General features: G+C 40.2%; 1 protein-coding gene across 1 annotated transcript; it reads right to left on the bottom strand.

Annotated features, from left to right (window-relative positions):
* Positions 1-4,610: 4,610 nt before the first annotated feature.
* On the bottom strand, positions 4,611-11,443 carry LOC128533517 (tripartite motif-containing protein 16-like protein). Its single transcript, XM_053507803.1, has 6 exons — positions 10,844-11,443; positions 7,015-7,110; positions 6,686-6,919; positions 5,649-5,808; positions 5,332-5,391; positions 4,611-5,219 (listed from the first exon to the last, which is right to left on the bottom strand). Exons 1-6 carry the CDS (start codon positions 11,405-11,407, stop codon positions 4,672-4,674), a joined length of 1,662 nt encoding a protein of 553 aa, XP_053363778.1. The 5' UTR covers positions 11,408-11,443; the 3' UTR covers positions 4,611-4,671.
* Between the last annotated feature and the right edge of the window lie 7,676 nt (positions 11,444-19,119).

Below are 19,119 nucleotides of genomic sequence, written 5' to 3'. Positions count from 1 at the left end.
ATTACAGAAAGGCTGACCTCTGTGTCTTAAAATAACAACTAACTGTTGTTTTTCTTGTTGTTACGTAATTACCTAATTCCATGTGTGTTATTTTATAGTTTTGAAATCCCCAGTATTGTTGTAGAATGGAGAAAATAAATCACTACACAAAAACAAGGAAATTTGCAAGTGTTCTAAAACTTTTGAACCGTAGTGTGTGTATATATATATAAACCTTATAAACCTGCAAACCAAAGGCGATTTTTAGAGTCTTGTTAATCATAGGCCCCTTAAAGACATAAATAAATATATCAACGCATTATCATTTTCCAAAACCATTTTAGCGCTCTACTCGATCTCTCTGCTTGAGATGTGACCAGTGGTGTCGTTCTGTCCGGTTAGTCGGTGATTGAGGCCTGAATATTTAAATTGAATGATTTTGCTTTGAGGTGAAGCTATCCATTTCTATCAAAGCAACAGAGTTAAGTTTTACTTTCACTTTCATCCTGCATGGTGGGGGATGGTGTGTGTGTGTGTGTGTGTGTCTGGGGTGTGGGTGGAGCAGATCTATTCCTTAAGGTAAAGTGATTGGTTAGTCAATTAGGATTCTTTTTGACCCTCCTATTTAAGACCTCATGCTGTCAATCAACTTCATCTTCTCGAAAATGAATAAAACAATGAAAAAAAATTTAGCCGACAACAGAAATGTCTCTTTAAGACGATGACTTCAGATAAGTATTTAACAGTTGACTTTGAAGGGACATTATGATTCATTGATAAACAGAAGCTGTGAATTAGAAGTAACTCCTTTACGAAGGTTTAATTAGAATTCAGATGCTTTTTAATAAAAATCTATAAGTTTAAGAATTTTTTTGGAAATTGATTGTCAGTTGTTTGTCTCACACTGTCAGCTTCAAAAAGTGTGATTTTTTTTTTTTTTTTTTTTGAAGAATGAAAAGCAGTGGTGAGATACAGTAGGACAGCCTTGTTTAAAACCTTTACCAGTTGGGAATCTTAGGGCGACACCTAGTGGTAGTAACGTTACACTATTATTGTAAAGATTATATAATGTTCTCCAAATCCAACACATTCTATTGTTTGAAATATAAACTGATGTTCAACTGAAAAAAAGCTTTTTTTTTTATCTAAAAAATCCTAAAATCATAATCTTCAATTAAGTAATCATAATAATCATAATAATAATAATAATCAGGTAAATCTAGTACAATCACATGTTGTTATGAACTGGGTGTCCCTTAATAAATTGTTTATTATTTCTGCATTTTTACAAGGTATATGAATGAGAATAATATACTCATCCCAAGCATAATTAGGTATATTATAAATTGTTCTTTAATTACTCTACAAAAGGGTTCATTTGATACTTTATTTAATAAAATTGCTATAAAATAATCAATATTTAATACAAGTTGCTATTAAACAGTCTGCTATTTCATCATGGAAAGCAAGTTAGAACAAAGCGCGAACAGGAAATTCGGAGTGAAACTGGGCCAATCTGCCAGAGATGTTTGAGATGATTTGTCGAGGTTATGGCGATGCTGCAGTGTTGCTTGAGGTGTTTTGAGTGGCACATGTATGGATCTGTGAAAAACTGGATGCTCCATGACAACAATGCATCCTGTCTCCGAACTCTCCTCACTCGTGAGTTTCTCGCCAGAAACAGCATCATCTCACATCTCATTTTTTCCTTCATTCCATTTTGTTTTATACATTTTTTTTGTTGTATGTGTGAAGTTAAATATGTGTTTTTATATTAAGCTTGTCATTATTTACAGTAGATATGGTCCTACAAGGTTTTAATTTGTTGTTTAGCCTGTTATTTGTTTTTCTTTTAGTTATTTAGAAAATAAACTGCATTTGGTTTAAAGTTGGTGTAAAGTCAAGTCTATGGGAGATAATAAAGACTATTATTTGACCATCAGTAAAAGCAGTTTTTATTCGACGGGGATGCTACAAATCACACAAGGTCCTTGACCCTCTTCAAACAGAAACTTCCAGAACATATTCCAGAAGTGGGAATGCTGGGAGCGCTGTATTGCTCTACAAGGGGAAAACTACTACTACTATCTTGTAAACAGATCTAAGCTCGAACCCTTTTGATACCACCTTGCATGAAGTTTTTTTATCCCCCATAGCTGGGCATAGAGTCTAAAAAACGTCTCCAGTGCGATGGTGTTGCTCGCTCAGTCCATGCCTGCTTGCCTGCTTACCTACTTACCGTAAATCGTCTACAAAAGTTTGCCAGAGAAATTCTCAGTTTGCTTGAGAATTCCCGCATTTATGCCGTTTTTTTTGGCAGAGGTGAACTTCAGAAAGTAAAAGTCCTGCCGCGTATTTGTTCCATCCATCGACTAGAACAGCTGACTCTAATAAGCCCAACTCTTCAGCCAGATTGGCTCAAACTAATTAGTGACATCACATGTTTTGTGCACAGGGACAACAATAACACATGGCAAATTTCGGCTCCACTGTACCATCTATCATTTATACACTTGCTTCTTTTATTTATTAATGAAACTTTTTTTTTTTTTTTTTTTTTTTTTTACACAAGGCTAGCTTTGGCTGGAGTATGTACACAGCATCATGGGACTGTATTTCTTTACCCATATTATTTGCTATTTAGACTCAGGTTCTATAAGATCCTGGAGGAACGTTGTTTCGTTTCACTGTGTACTAACTGTATATGGTTGAAGTGACAATAAAGCCTACTTGAGATTCATTATTTTATCTCTTTATATTGCCTAAAGTGTTAATGGTACCATGATAGGATGCCACCTGTGTATAAGTCCAGTTGTGAAGTTTCCTCACTACTAAATATTCCACAGTCAACTGTTAGTGGTATTATAACATAGTGGAAGCGATTTGGAACGACAACAACTCAGCCATGAAGTGTTAAGCGACTTAAAATCATGGAGCGTAGTGCACAGAGGTCGCCAAACTTAATGTGGCCTTCAGATTAGCTCAAGACCCGTGCAATGAGAGCTTCATGGAATGGGTTTTCATTGCCGAGCAAGTATGAAAGTTAAACCAAGAAGCTAACTATCGGACGCTAACAAAAGTATTTTATGCTCCTTAAGTGAAGTTAAAATTTATGATCAATATGGAGAATTATTCTTCTTGCGAATTTTCTTTTCAGACCAGTCATGTGGAGCAGGAGATTCAGTAATCAGGGAGAAGTAAACTGCACAGTGCACCTTAATCATCTGAAACCTGGTCATGTGGCCAGAGAATGTGGTGTGGTCAGATCAATAATCAAACGTTTCAGCAGCAGTACAAAGCCCCTATCTGTCCCTGTGCACGATTCTACAGTTAGCATCATCATATGGTGTTGTTTCTCTTCTTACAGCAGTGGACAAAAGTTTTGATAATGACACAAATATACATTTTCACAAAGTCTGTTGCTTCAGTGTTTTGTTTTGTTTTTTGTCCGATGTTACTAGGGTATACTGAAGTATAATTATAAGCATTTAATAAATGTCAAAGGCTTCTATTGACAATTAAATTAAGTTTATGCGAAGGTTCGATGTTTACAGTGTTGACCCTCCCTTTTCTATTTACCCTGGCATGCTGTCAATCAACTCCTGGGCCACATCTCGACTGATGGTGCAGCCTATTTTCGCATAATAAATGCTTGGAGCTTGTCAGAACTTGTGGGTTTTTGTTTGTCCACCCGCCTCTTGATGATGGACCACAGGTTCTCGATGGGATTGTTTCCAGGGACAATTAGTTTATGCCTAACGTATGACAAGGTGCTCCATTATGCAGGAAAAGGCATTATTCGTTACCAAACTATTCTTAGATGGTAGGGAAAGGTTGCTTTTGTTTTTGTATCATTTTTATTCATGGTTATGTTCTTAGGCAAAATTGTGAGTGAGACCACTCCATTGGCCACTCCCTTCTCTGCGGAGAAAATGAATGAAAAAGTATACCCGAAAGTATTTTAGAAGAGTCTGTTGCCATACACTCGGATGATAAAGATAAGATAAGGATAGACATTCAAGCTGGAAAAGATAAAAAAGGGATATAGTGCAAACATTAGAACAATCCAATTAATTATGGTGTGTAATGAATTAAGGACCAAAATTCACCAGTTTGCCCCTTTTAAAGAATAAAAGTGTTATGTTTCAGTCAGGATCAAACCTGGGGTGATAACCTGGAGACATGCCATAGTCTAAATACGCCAGACCCAAGAGAAGGTTATAGTAAACAGAAAGTTCTTTATTTACAGAAGTTGAATAAACTGTCCATTGGAAATAGTTCTTAGGGGGAAAAAACACCTGAACAATTTATAAAGATCTAATTGTATTCATTATATAATGTCAGCCATGAGACAGTGAGCTAGACAGCGAAAAAAGAAAAAGAAAGAAAGAAACCTTGTCAATGTTAAAATATTAATGGATATGACTCATTACATTAACATTACCTCACACTTCCAATGCAGTTACACTGGTCTGATTTTAGAAACATCTCTAAGATGATCACATAATGCACCTGAGCTCAACTTGAGTGTCATGCCAAGCATTTGGATTCTTAAAAAAAAAAAATTACATTTGAGCTTTGATAAATTATAAAAAAATCAAAAAAAAATTAAAAAAAAGTGTGACATTTTCTTCATGCTTCTTTATATGGAGTATATTTTTGTTGCAGATTGTTATGATAGTCATAATTATACTAAACACTTTTACAGATATACCATTCTGAATCACACAGGCTCAGAGCTGAGTTAGAAGAACCCAACCCGAACCCAGCGTACAGAGGCTGAGTGAATGTGGTGCAGACCCTGTGGAGGAGCCTCATGGTGTCAGAGACGCTGTAAAAGGACAGAGTTCCTGCACTGTGATCCACATACACTCCTATCCTGGAGGACGGTGCACCTTTGATATTTTTGTCGATTTTGTCATGTTTGAAACTAGCACGGGAATCAGAACACATCAAGCACCAGGACTGACTGTTGTAACCAAACAAACACTCATGTCCTGTTCCTTTCCTGCCGATGTCTTTATATGTGACGGATACGGACACACCACCGGTCCACTCCACCTCCCAGTAACAGCGTCCACACACACTCTCCGTACACAACACCTGAGGCCAGGAATTAAATCTTTCTGGACATTCAGACAGGTAATGTTGTAGCGCGGGCCGTTTCACTGATCTGCTCTTTTCACACACATGGAGGTCAGAAAAGGCTGTGTCATCATCCAGAGTCAGGTAAACGTAATCTAAAGCAATAAAAATGTCCACAGGTTAGATGTGCCTGAGACATCGCTCTTTGATTCTTTCCCCTGCTGGTCTGTATGAGATATAAAGTGTGTATTTGTGTGGAACACCTACACTGCAGAAAATCCTCTCTGCCCTTTGGGTCTGAATGTAAAATCAACTTAATGGCTGCAGCTGTAGAGACAAACAGATTCAATCATTAATCCAGGAAAAGTAGATCACTTTACAAGAGAATGATCCCTCTAGCAAACGATAACTATTGATCGAATGGTAAAGTGAAATGTTGATTAACTATGCAACAAATTTCCCAGTGTTGAATTAACACCGTTCAGTGTTTATGTTGGTCCAGCTGAACTCAATAAACTTTAAAAGTGTAGATGAATTCTATGTCTCTCTTTACTGAGATGCTGAACAAATGTTTGCTTCTTTACCTTGTGGACGGATTTTGTTGAATTTCTCCTCACAGATTTCCTTGACTTGTTCCTTCAGATCTGAGAGAGATTTCCTCACTTCATCAAATGTGAGATGTTGATTGACAGTGAAGCTGGATGAGTCCTCACATCCAGGAGAAACACAGAGAGACGGGAAACTCTACAGAGAGGAAACACATCATAGAGAAGGAGAAAAGTGTAGGAGAGGAACGAATGAATCTTAGACTGAATCAGACCAAAGACACACTTAGAACCTTCTTGCGAACTTCACAAAAACTTATAGTGGGCTTTAGGAGGCAGGGGCTCGGACATTCTCTATCTACATTGATGGCGGACATTCTCTATCTACATTGATGGCGCTGAGGTTGAGAGAGTGAACAACTTTAAGTTCCTTGGCGTCAACATTGACTTTGACTTTTCCTGGACAACACACACTGCCACCGTGGTAAAGAAAACTCTATTTCCAGCGGCTCTATTTCATGTGGAGGCTGTGTAGGTTTGGCATGAAGACCAGCACCATCAGGTGCTACAGGTGCACCATCGAGAGCCTGCTTACGGCATGTATTACAGTGTGGTATGGGAACTGTTCCAGCCAAAGCCGGAAAGCACTGCAAAAGGTGACGGAAACGGCACAGTACATCACAGACGATGCCTGCAGAAAGCATGTAGCATCATCAAGGACAACAACCATCACGCCTTTTCTCTCTGTTGCCATCTGGCAGGCGGTACAGGAGCCTGTCGCACACACTAAGAGACTGAAGGACAGTTTCTATCACCAGTCTATTAGTATTAATAACTCAAATGGATAGCTGAGTAAGGCAAACACTAAAATCATTGTTTTAAAGGAACAAGTGGCACAAGTTGACTGGCTCTTCTTGTCCTAAGCATTTTATTGTATTCTTGGCCCTGTGTTGACACGCATATGACAAATAAACTTACAGTACACTCGAAGTTTAACTAATTGTTGCCGTAATGAGCTTTTAGGAGGAAACTTTGTGAGGAACAGCGCCCTCTGTAGATCAGACAGTGAGTGTTACCTGGAGGAAGTGGATGTGATCGTGTGTGTGTGAAAGCTGCTCCAGCTCAGTGACTCTCCTCTTAAGTTCAGCAATCTCCTGCTCCAGTTGCTTCAGGAGTCGTTCAGCTCGACTCAGTTCATTTTTCTCCTGAGCTCTTATCAGCTCCGTCACCTCCGAGCGCTTTTTCTCCATGGAGCTGATCAGCTCAGTAAAGATTATCTCACTCTCATCTACTGCTGCCTGTGAACGCCCCTGTTATAATGGAAACACACATACAGGATGATTAGATGGAACTTCATATAATGGTATCCCCACTGTGTGTGTGTGTGTGTCTTTTCACTCCTCACCTTAATAGTATCCACAGCCTGTTTCAGCTCCTGCACCTTCTTCTGCTTCTCGTGGATCCTCTGCTGGGATTTCATGTACTCCTCCTTTAGCTCATTCTGAGACAAAATAAAAAATATCAATCTGCTTAAACTGAGATCTGGGAAAATCGGAAGGAATACCCTAACCTTTGTGTCATTTTCCTCAAACCATCCCTGAGCAATGAAACACTGCAGACCCATACATACTTTTCCAGCAGTTTGTGCTACAGTAACTATTCTGTGGGAATAGTTGGACTAAAATTGGACTGGAGGGACCTGCCTTATCTACTAACATGCATCAATGAGGTTTGATCATCCATAGACCTGCCTGCCACCAGTAAACTGAATGTCCTTCCTTGGAGCACTTTTGGTAGGTATAAACCACTGCACACCTCAAAAGACCTGCTGTTTTGAAGATGTTCTGACCTAGTCATCTGGATATCACAATTTTACCTTTGAAGGTACGCAGATCCTTACACTTGCTCATTTCTCCTGTTTTCAACACATCGACTTTGAGAATCAAATAAATTTCTCCCTCTGACAGTGTTGACTATAATAAGTCAGTGGGTTTAATGGTCTGAGAAGGAAGGTGGGTATACTGTGCATTCAGGAGTGAGTTAGTTGAAGTGATGCAGAGCATCCCCAGAGGTGAGAAAGTGGTGATTGGTGCATACTCCAATAGACATGTTGGGGAAGGGAACAGGGGTGATGAAAATGTGATGGGCAGGTTTGGTTTTTAGGACAGGAATGTAGAAGGACAGATGGTGGTGGATTTTGCAAAAAGGATGGAAATGGCAGTAGTAAATACTTTGTTTCAGAAGAGGCAGGAACATAGGGTGACATATAAGTGGAGGCAGAAGCATTTAGGTCGACTACATCTTGTGTCGATGTTGTAATCTGAAAGAGATCAGTGACTGCAAAGTATTGGTAGGAGAGTGTAGCCAGACAACACAGAATGGTGGTGTGTAAAATAACCCTGGTGGTGAGGAAGGTGAAGAGGACAAAGGCAGAGCAGAGGACAAAGTGGTGGAAGCTAAGAAAGGAAGAATGTTGTTTAGTCTTCAGGGAGGAGTTGAGACAGGCTATGGGTGGTCAGGATGGTACAGCTAAGGTGATCAGGGAGACAGGTAGGACGGTACTTGGTGTATCATCAGGAAAGGGCAAAGTGGACAAGGAGACTAGGTGGTGGAACGATGAAGTCCAGGAGTGTATACAGGGAAAGAGGCTAGCTAAGAAGAAGTGGGAAACTTAGAGGACTGAAGAGGATAGACAGGAGTACAGGGAGATGCAGAGTAAGGTGAAGGTAGAGGTGGCAAAGGCCAAACAAAGAGCATATGAGGACTTGTATGGTAGGCTGGACAGTAAGGAGGGAGAGGGGGATCTGTACAGGTTGGCAAGGCAGAGAGATAGAGATGGGAAGGATGTGCAGCAGGTTAGAGTGATTAAAGATAGAGATGGAAATGTACTGACAGATGCCAGGAGGGTGATGGGAAGATGAAAGGAGTACTTTGAGGAGTTGATGAATGAGGAAGACAAAAGAGAATAAAGAGTAGAAGCGGTCACTGTTGTGGAGCAGGAAGTAGCAAATATTAGTAAAAGTGAGGTGAGAAGGGCGTTGAAGAGGATGAAGAGTGGAAACGCTGTTGGTCCTGATAACATACCTGTGGAGGTATGGAAGTGCTTAGGAGAGGTGGCAGTAGAGTTTCCGACTAGTCTGTTTAACAAGATCTTGGAGAGTGAGAGGATTCCAGAGGAATAAGAGCAGACGTAAACATTTGTGAGCAGCAATATGGTTTCATGCCTAGAAAGAGTACATCAAATGCAGTATTTGCTTTGAGGATGCTGGTGGAGAAGTACAGAGAAGGTAATAAAGAGTTGCATTTTGTCTTTGTAGATTTAGAGAAGGCGTATGACAGGGTGCCGAGAGAGGAGCTGTGGTGTTGTATGAGGAAGTCAGGAGTGGCAGAGAAGTATGTTAGAGTGGTGCAGGACATGTATGAGAGCTGTAAGACAGTGGTGAGATGTGCTGTAAGTGTGACGGAAGAGTTCAAGATGAAGGTGGGGCTGCACCAAGGATCGGCTCTGAGCCCATTCTTGTTTGCTTGTATGGTGATGGACAGGATGACAGATGAGGTTAGACAGGATTTAGTCAGAGGTTAGTCTCGATGGACAATGATATTTGCAGATGACATTGTGATTTGTAGTGAGAGCAGGAAGCAGGTGAAGGAAAATTTTGAGAGGTGGAGGTATGCTCTGGAAAACAGAGAAATTATGGTTAGCCGCAGCAAGACAGAATACATGTGTGTGAATAAGAGGAACCCAAGAGGAACGGTGAGGCTACAGGGAGCAGAGGTAAAGTAGGTGCAGGACTTTAAGTTTTTATGGTCAATGGTTCAGAGCAATGGAGAGTGTAGAAAGAAGGTGAAGAGGCGGGTACAGGCCGGTTGGAATGGGTGGAGAAAAGTGTCAGGTGTGTTATGTGATAAAAGAGTATCAGCAAGAGTGAAAGGAAAGGTGTACAGGACAGTGGTGAGACCAGCGATGCTCTACGGCTTGAAGACAGTGGCACTGAAGAAAATACAGGAGGCAAAGCCAGAGGTAGCAGAGATAAAGATGTTGAGGTTCTCTTTGGGAGTGACAAGGATGGATAGGATCAAGAATGAGTTCATCAGAAGGACAGCCCATGTTAGATGTTTTGGAGATAAAGTCAGAGAGGCCAGATTGAGGTGGTTTGGACATGTCTAGAGGAGAGATGGTAAATATATCGGACGTGAAGTTAGTTGGTGTAAGAGAATAGGATGCAGAGGATTGGGTTAAATGGAGGCAGATGATTTGCTGTGGTGACCACTGAAAGGGAATAGCCAAAAGACAAAAAAGAAGAATCATTAATTTGGTTGTTACCTGTAGTGAAACTTACATCAACATTGAGAAAGATTAAGTTCTTATTTTCTTACACATTGCCAAATTAATGCAGTTCGGGGGTCCTGGGTTCATGTCATTTTCTGGGTTTCCTTTAGGTACTCTGCTTTCCTTTAACCTCAAACCAATCCAAATCATGCAGGTAGGCAAAGCAGCTAGGCTAAATTGCTCCCGGCTCGGTATGAGTGTAAATCTATGGGTGTAATGACCTGCAATTTCCTGGCATCCCATATGAAGTGAGTTTTATAACCTTGTACCCAGTGCCAGTACGCTATTCTCAAAAATAACCTGAACCCTGATCAGGACAGGTAGACCAAGATACTGAGTCTTGGAAGGAGAATTCCAGAAATCCAGACCAAGAGCCTTGGAAAGAGAATTGCAACATGGACCTAGCAGTCTAATGCTGCAGAGGTCTGTCTGTACTCACACATTTGACCTTAAAGATGTGTTTGCACATTCTAGTGATGTATGTATCAGCATGTTCTGAGTGTACATACAGTGCCTCCTTTTAAGTATTTAAAGGTCTTCAGACTTATTTGAGAACACATATATAAAAACTATTTTAAAAATGTTTACTAAGTTCCCCCAGCCTCTTAATTACACAAAAAATATCTAAAATGTATAAAACTAAAATAAAATACTATTTCACTTGAAAACTGGAAGCAATATCAACAGCTATTAACATACTGTTGCAGAGCTTAAACACTTTAAAATACAATTTTAAACAGTTTTGTGTGCAAAATTCTCTAGGAATGTGGGTTGATGGGTAAAGCTGAACTGACTGGTCTGACCTGTTTAACAGTTCTGTACCAACAAGCAACATTTTAAATACAACATCTACCAAAAATGATCAAAAGAATTTGCTCTAATAATGATGATGTTCATTTATAACCTGGTTTTCAGTTGCCTTAGCTCCAACCGTCTCATGGCCTTTATGTTCATCCATCGTACACAAGTAACAGATGAAGCTTTGGTCAGTACGACAGTAGATCTCGATCAGTTTCCCATGCTGAGAGCAGATCTTCTCTTGGAGCTCTGCACAGGTTTCCACTAACTTGTGCTTCTTAAAGGCAGGAGACTGATAGTGAGGTTTAAGATGATCTTCACAATAGGAGGCCAGACACACCAGACAGGACTTGACGGCTTTGTGTTTTGTCTCAGTGCAGAAATCACACTCCACATCTCCAGGTCCAGAGGAACAGTGAGCAGCAGCTTGGATTTCAGTCTTTTTCAGTTTCTCCACCACTTTAGACAGGATGTTGTTTCTTTGTAGAACAGGCCTTGGAGTGAAAGTCTCATTACACTGGGGGCAGCTGTAGACGCCCGTCACATCCTCCTCATCCCAGCAGCCATTAATACACACCTTACAGAAACTGCGGCCACATGGAATAGTTACAGGATCATTTAAGAGATTCTGACACACTGGACAGGCATAGTGATTTCCTGAAAATGCCATTTTCTTGCACTAACGCAGTGAGAGAGAGAGAGAGAGAGAGATTTCTAGGTTTGATTTCTGTGTTATTATGCGACCTAGAAGAGGTGTGGCTTTAAAGGAGACAGGGTTCAGGTTTTAAAGGAGACAGCACAGACATTTTTGGTGTTTCTTTTATTTAAAAATTTATTTGTATCTGCTTGTGCTACATCATCATTGACGTATAACATTTACAATATCCAGACTATTTTCTCAAAGCTAGTCTTTGTAGGAGTGACATTGTGAAATTTGTAGGAGTGTGATATATACAGACACAGGGAAACTGCTGTTGATAAAAATAAAGTACTTTTTTTGATTATGTTTAGTTTTTTTTTTTTTGTCCTGCTTCACTGTTGCATGGCTTCTCCAAGGTCAAAACTGCAATGGTGATAAAATGGCACTAGATTTTTAGCACCCATCTGGCAGTCAGGCAGAAACCTCTTCAAATGTCTATTTTTTTTATTTGTGTTATTATGGTGGAACTTTAAAACTGTGTTCAGTTTTCTGCAGTCCAGGCAGACTCGTAGGCTCCCATCTTTCTTGGGCACAATAATCACTGGGCTGCTCCACTCACTTACAGATGGCTCAAATACACCTAACCTCTGCATAGTCAGAATCTCCTCCTTCAGGGCCCTCACCAATCTCTCAGGTACTCTGTATGGTCACTGTCTGATGGGTGTTGGATCTTTTAAAATTGTGTGCTGCAGTGCTTCATGGGTTCTGCCTGGTTTCTGGGTCAATAGAGCTGGAGCAACTCCAAACAGCTGTTTAAGCTGTTTGAGATCCACAGGTCCTTCCTGCCTTACAGGTGAGGTCTCGCTCTTCAGGTCTTTTGCTTCCTGAACCTGGTAAATCAGGAGCACCTCAGTGCCAGGGTTGCCTTTTTCCTTCCACTCCTTTAGCAGGTTTACGTGGTAGGTCTAGTGCTATTTTCCTCGTTCTGGGTAACTTCATAGGTTACTGCCCCTATGTGTCTGGTGATTGTATATAGCCCTTGCCACTTTGCTAGGAATTTGCTTGCAGAGGATGGTAGAAATAATAACACCTTCTGTCCTGGTTTAAACTCACAATGCCAGGCGTGCTGGTCCTACCATAGTTTTGAGCTTTCTGGGCTTATAGCAGGTTCACCTTAGCCTCTTCTTGATACCTCGCTAGCTGGTCCTCATTTCCAGGACGTAGCTTACATTCCACTTTTCTCAAGTTTCAGATGCTGGTCTTTCCCAGCATTTCTGGAGCAGGTTAAAACAAGAAGCACATACGTGATACATGATACTTGGTACTCATAAAGAATTATTGATTTAAAAATTGTATTAAAAATTTTTCATTGTCTTGCGGAAGTTACTCGCAATCCGAGGTTCCACTGTATATTATTAATATGCAGACAATGGCCAAATATATAAATATATAAATACCTGTATACACATGTCCGGTTATACACAGAGTGTTTTTTCCCTGAATCATCAGCGATGCGCATGCTCAGTTTTTATTATTTTAATATATGGGCCATGGATGATGCCCACTCCAGGAAAACCAGCAATGCATCTTCACTGTTACTAAAGCACTTAGAGTTGCATAGCAGAGACTCATGTGCCAATGAGATAATATAAAAATTCTGAAAATGTTCTTTATGTTTTCAAAATGCACTGTAAGCTACCTGGATTTCTGACCACAGCAGCACAGCAGCAGCACAGAAGGACAGTTTAAGAAAGATTTATTATTTCTAAAGAAACAGTCTTTACCAAAGCCAATACAGAGTTTAATTTACGACAATTATTGGAATTTAACTAAAAATGACAATAATTAGTATTATAATTCTCCCATTGTGCATAAAGTTAACAATGTTGGACAGAACACAAAGCTTGCGCTAATAATAAGTAAACTCTGCAGTATGAGCAAGCTAAGCTCTGTTACCAAGAGATTTGTAAATACACAAGACTGAGCATATGGGTTCCCTGAAACAAACTGTAATCGTATAATAGTAAAATGTAGACTGTAAAGTATTAAACTTTAATAAATTAAGGTTTTTGTGTTTTTATTTACACATGTACAGAATTTGGCTCATTTTGTCAAATAACACACAATACTTGTAGATAAACTCAAAGCAGTAACACACTAATGTACTATATATAAAACGTTTCTGCCTTTAGTACTTTGCATATTTCTCATTTATTTCTCTACTTACATCTCAATAAACACAAATACAGAAAGACTTACATTATACAATATACAGCCTACTTTTACAACAATGAAAATACACAAAGTAAAACCACAGTCATTAATACAGTGTTGCTGTAAACTTCTAAAAAACAACATAATGACAGTAGATAACACAGCAGGTTAACCTGAGGTCTGTTTGTAGAGCTAAGGCTCCGTCTGATTGCTTTTTAATTACTGTATAAGTGTGTGTGTGTGTGTGTGTGTGTGTGTGTGTGTGTGTGTTAAAGGTTGTGACATTTCATTTTAAATCACATAAGCTCAAAGGTGAGTCATAATCCCATAGACAGAATCCATCTTACAGAGGCTGAGTGAATGTGGTGTGGACTCTGTGGAGGAATCTGCCTGGCCCTATGTGAAACAGTAATTGCTCCTCCCAAGCCTTATAACTGGTTGTGCCACCCTTGGAAGCAACAACTGCCATCAAAATATTTGTGATATCTGGCAATGAGTCTTTCACATCACTGTGGCAAAATTTTGGCCCTCTCTTCTTTGCTTAATATTTTTTGTGTGCACATTAAAGGGTGTGTAATCATGTGTGAGAAAGCAACAGTGAGAGAGCATCTCAATGGGCAGAGAACATCTAAAGGCAGCACTCTAGACATGCGGATATCCTAAGTAGGACTTTAACAAAAAAGCAGATCCAAAAGAACGATGACAGAGAGAGGTTTAACACAGTCGAGTGTTTAGAGCTCTACATTGGAGAGAGAAAATAACCTCTTCATAAAAGGATGTACAGTATCAACACATAAAAAGCAACCCCCCAGGTCCGGAATCAGCAGTAAACCTTCAACTGAAGAATAAAGGACTTCGACACAACCTGTCTCCTATTTTTCATGCTGCCCTTTCATCTATCCCAAGAAAAATCAAGATCTCTTCACACGTCCATTAAAAAAGCCACACTTGAGAACTCCTCTTACTCTTTCTGGTTGTTACACCTTAACGTCTCTCCCTCTCTCTAATCTCTGTCTATTGTCTCCCAAACAGTTCTCTCCCCTCTACTCTATAACACTAAAAGCGCCGTGCCAGTGTCACCCACTTTTAATGCGGTTCACCGGTCATTTGACCGCCTATTGTTTTGAATGGGAAGCTATCGCTGACACACAATGATCGCTAGATGGCGCTTTCACCCAAAGCAAATAGTTTAGTGACAAGATCAACTTGCACTTGGACAATTTTTTTCCATATTTAACTGAGAAAACTTACTACAGAGTCTCTAAGGAGAGTCACTTAGTCTATACCTAATTTTATAACGTTTTGAGAAAATTCATTCTGAACTTCTCGGATCTTTTTTTAGTGTGACAGTGCTTTAGATGGAGCAGGAGCAGCGATTTAGTCCTAAACCGCTTCCGTGAAATTATCGCTAAAACAAGGTAATGACCCCTCCTGAGAATATAAAGCTTCATTATTGGGTTTGAATAAATCAGATCTACCACAGCAGATAATAAACTATGCTATGTCATAACCGAAGCAAACACCATGATTATGCCTCGTTTCGTTCAGTGTTGCTAAGCAACGGACCACGCGCCTAATCGGTAATGTGGAAATGTGGAAGTGATGTGTGGGACACAATGAGAACTAAACCAAAGATTCCGGTAACTTCACTGGGTGTAACATCTGCGTAGTGACACTAAACAGCTGAACAACTTTACTTTCCTGTTTAAATCTGAGAAAAAAAAGCTGTATTGTTTGTTTATACTTTGAATTTTTATAACAGTACAAGAAGATAACAGTTTGGTCTGTGCAGTTAGTGCCCTTGCAGAGAATAAATAAATGAATAACACCTTCTAACCCCCTTTCAAGAGAGTGCCATAGTCCATTGTTAGTTTTAATGATCTGGCTGAATCTAATTATCACTAAGTACCCTAACACCATTGATCATGAGTTTAACCTGTTTTTCAGCAGTTTTAGCTGTAACCATGTCATGGCCTTCCTCCATCATACACAAGTAACAGATGAAGCTTTGGTCAGTACGACAGTAGATCTCAATTAGTTTGCCATGCTGAGAGCAGATCTTCTCTCGGAGCTCTGCACTGGTTTCCATTTACTTGTGCTTCTTTAAGGCAGGAGACTGATAGTGAGTCTGAAGATAATCTTCACAATAGGAGGCCAGACACACCAGACAGGACGTGACGGCTTTGTGTTTTCTCTCAGTGCAGAAATTACACTCCACATCTCTAGATTCAGGGTAACAGTGAAGAGAAGAAGAAGCTTGGAGTTCAGTCTTCTTCAGTTACTCTATTACTTCAGCCAGCATGTTGCTTCTGCATAGAACAGGTTTTGGAGTGAAAGTCTCTCTACACTGGGGGCAGCTGTAGACTCCCTTCACATCCCCTTGATCCCAGCAGCCTTTTATACACACCTTACAGAACCTGCGGCCACAGGAAATAGTTACAGGATAATTTAAAAGATTTTGACACACTGGACATGTAAAATAATTACCTGAAAACGCCATTTTCCTGCACTGACACACATAGAGAGAGATATTTCTGGTTTATTTTGTGTTATGGTGTGACAGAGAGTAGGTGTGGCTTTAAAGGACAGGGAGTTTAGGTTTTAAAGGAGACAACAGACATATTTGTTGTCAAGAAGCATATCTATGATTAAAAAAGTCAGATTCATCAAAAATATTATGTTTTTTATTTTTGTATTTGACTGTGCCACATCATCATTGAAATATTACATTCATAATATTCAGATTATTATCTCAATCCATCTTATCTTTGTAGGAGTGAAATTTCTGCAATGTGGCCCAACACAGACACAGGGGATCGGCTATTGGTAGAAAATACAGCACCTTTTTGTTCATGTTTAAATTTATTTTGTCAATCTGGCAGTTGTGTAAGGATCGGTATGGTTATGTTATCCCCTAAGCTCAAGTCAGTTGTTGGTGCAAGCCAGTCTCCTAGTGCCAGGAGATCTTTGGGACAGGCCTTTAGTGTTTCCATGTTCTGCACCTGCTTGGTGATGAACCTAAAATAAGAATCCCTATCTAGGTAAGATAATGCCTAAGCATAGTATAAGTTACTGATCTTATGTTAATGACTTACAGTTGTATGTTTCAGCAAAGATAGATGAGGGACACCAGTTTAAGAAAGTTAAGAAATGTGTGGAAAATATTAAAAACAGAATGCTTATTAACTTCCTTCCACTTTATTCTGAGTGGTACTGGTACTTACTGTAAGTACTGTTACTAAGACCACATTACTCAGCTAGATGTAAACTTTCTGATCACACAGTAACTCTGGATTGCCTTTCATGTTCTCATGCGAAGCAGTAAAAGACCTTGGTGAGGTTATTGGTTTCATTTGAAGCTCATGTAGATAATATTACTATGATAGTGTTCCTTCATCTTAAAAATATTGCAACTATAGGAACTAAATCCACCAACCAAAAGCCGTAGGTGAATCAGGCGATCCCCACTAAGCTGAGAGCACGGACTTCAATTCTGGTAATCCTGACGACTACAAAGCTGCCAGGTATTACCCCAGGAAAGACATCAGAGATGCTAAGAGAGAGTACAAGGAAGGTGGAGTCCACTCACCACAGTCAAGTCCCCAGGCGTCTGTGAAGTGGAATATTCTGCATCACTGATTACAAAGGAGCAAGCAAAAATGTGACATCACTTAACGCACCACTCCCAGACGTGCTAAACACCTACTACACTAGGTTTAATGTGAATGAGACCCACTACAGTTCAACTACAGACCAAAGAGGGCCACTGATGATGCCACTGGCTCAGCCGTGATAATTTTCTATGTAGACTACAGCTCTGCATTCAACACCATCATTCCCTCCAAACTGGTTAAGAAACTTGATGATTCAGGTTTGAATATCTCCATGTTTAGCTGGATTTTTTACTTTTTGACCAGCTGGTCACAGGTGATAAAAATCGGTAGCAACCAGCTGGTCACAGGTGATAAAAATCGGTAGCAACACTTCATCATCAATAACCCTCAGTACAGGTGCACCACAGGGGTGCGTCCTCAGCCCCCTCCTGTATTTTCTGTTCACTTATGACTGCACTGCTAAACATAGCTCAAACTTCATCTACAAGTTTGCGGATGACACGACCATTCTAGGTCTCATCACAGATCAGGATAAGACTGCCTACAGAGAAGAGGTCAGGGCCTTAACCAGCTGGTGCAAGGACAATAACCTTCTTCTGAACGTCACAAAAACAAAGGAGATGATAGTGGACTATAGGAGGCAGGGGATCAGCCACTCCCCTATCTACATCGATGGTGCTGAGGTGGAGAGAGTAAACAACTTCAAATTCCTTGGGGTCAACATCACAAATGACTTCTCCTGGACAACACACACTGACATCGTGGTAGAAAGTTCGTCAGCGGCTCTATTTTCTGCGGAGGCTGTGTAGGTTCGGCATGAAGAGCAGCACCCTTATAAACTTCTACAGGTGCACTATTGAAAGCCTGGTGACGGGATGAATCACAGTGTGGTATGGGAACTGTTTCAGCCAAAGCTAGAAAGCACTGCAAAAAGTGGTGGAAACAGCACAGTACCACAGTGGTACCACACTCCCATCCATCCAGGATATATACCACAGGCGATGCCTGCAGAAAGTACGTTGCATCATCCAGGACCACAACCACCCCGCAGGCAGACTTTTCTCTCTGTTGGATCTGGTAGGTGGTGCAGGAGCCTGTCCTTACGCACTAAGAGACTGCCTGCTTTGACAAAAAGGTGCAGACTGCTTGTGTTATGTAAACTATGGGAGAGAGCAGAGGTTTTTCTTCTAAAGCCCCCAAATTATGGAACAGTCTTACCTTTAATGTTCAGGACTTTCCTCCCTTTTAGATATGCTGTCCTGGTGCCCAGGTTCTGACTGAAGATCTCATCACATCGAAGCCGCTGCTGAGGATGTCCTGTATGGTTTGCTTGGAGATGCATATGGTGACTGATAACAGTTTCACTGAATGATTATGAAGATGGACTTAGGCTGGGATAATATGAGAAATCTTTCTATAATGGCTCATGACTGCAGTCACTCAATAGTTTAGAAATGAAAATTCCCATTAACAGTTTTGCACCCAAGTCTCCCCAGTGACTTTATATTAACTTTCCTATTTTACTGATTTTTCAACCTTACAGCACACAGATATAGCAGGGACTGATTTATGATTACGCTATCAGGTATCACCCAGATGTGGATGGGTTTCCCCTTTTTAGTCTGGTTCCTTTCAAAGTTTCTTCTTCTAGTAATTACTTGCCATCTTGCCCCAGTGACAAACTGGTAGTTATAATTTATCATTTACCTATTTATTTAGCCATGCATTTTTTGTAAATAGAATTGCCTTAGGTAAATAAGCAGATCTGGGGGACCCATGGATGTAGAGTCCTATGGTGAACTGGTATGTTTATATGCTGTCTTCCCCACATTCACTGATCACTCAGGTTTATTGACGGTGAAGTGATTGGACGCTTTACATTTCAGGGAGCCCTCATCTGTTTCCTTCTGGCTT

The sequence above is a fragment of the Clarias gariepinus genome, chromosome 11 (genome assembly GCF_024256425.1).
Source record: "Clarias gariepinus isolate MV-2021 ecotype Netherlands chromosome 11, CGAR_prim_01v2, whole genome shotgun sequence".
NCBI lineage: Eukaryota > Metazoa > Chordata > Actinopteri > Siluriformes > Clariidae > Clarias > Clarias gariepinus.
This window is presented reverse-complemented; position numbering and strand designations above follow the sequence as displayed.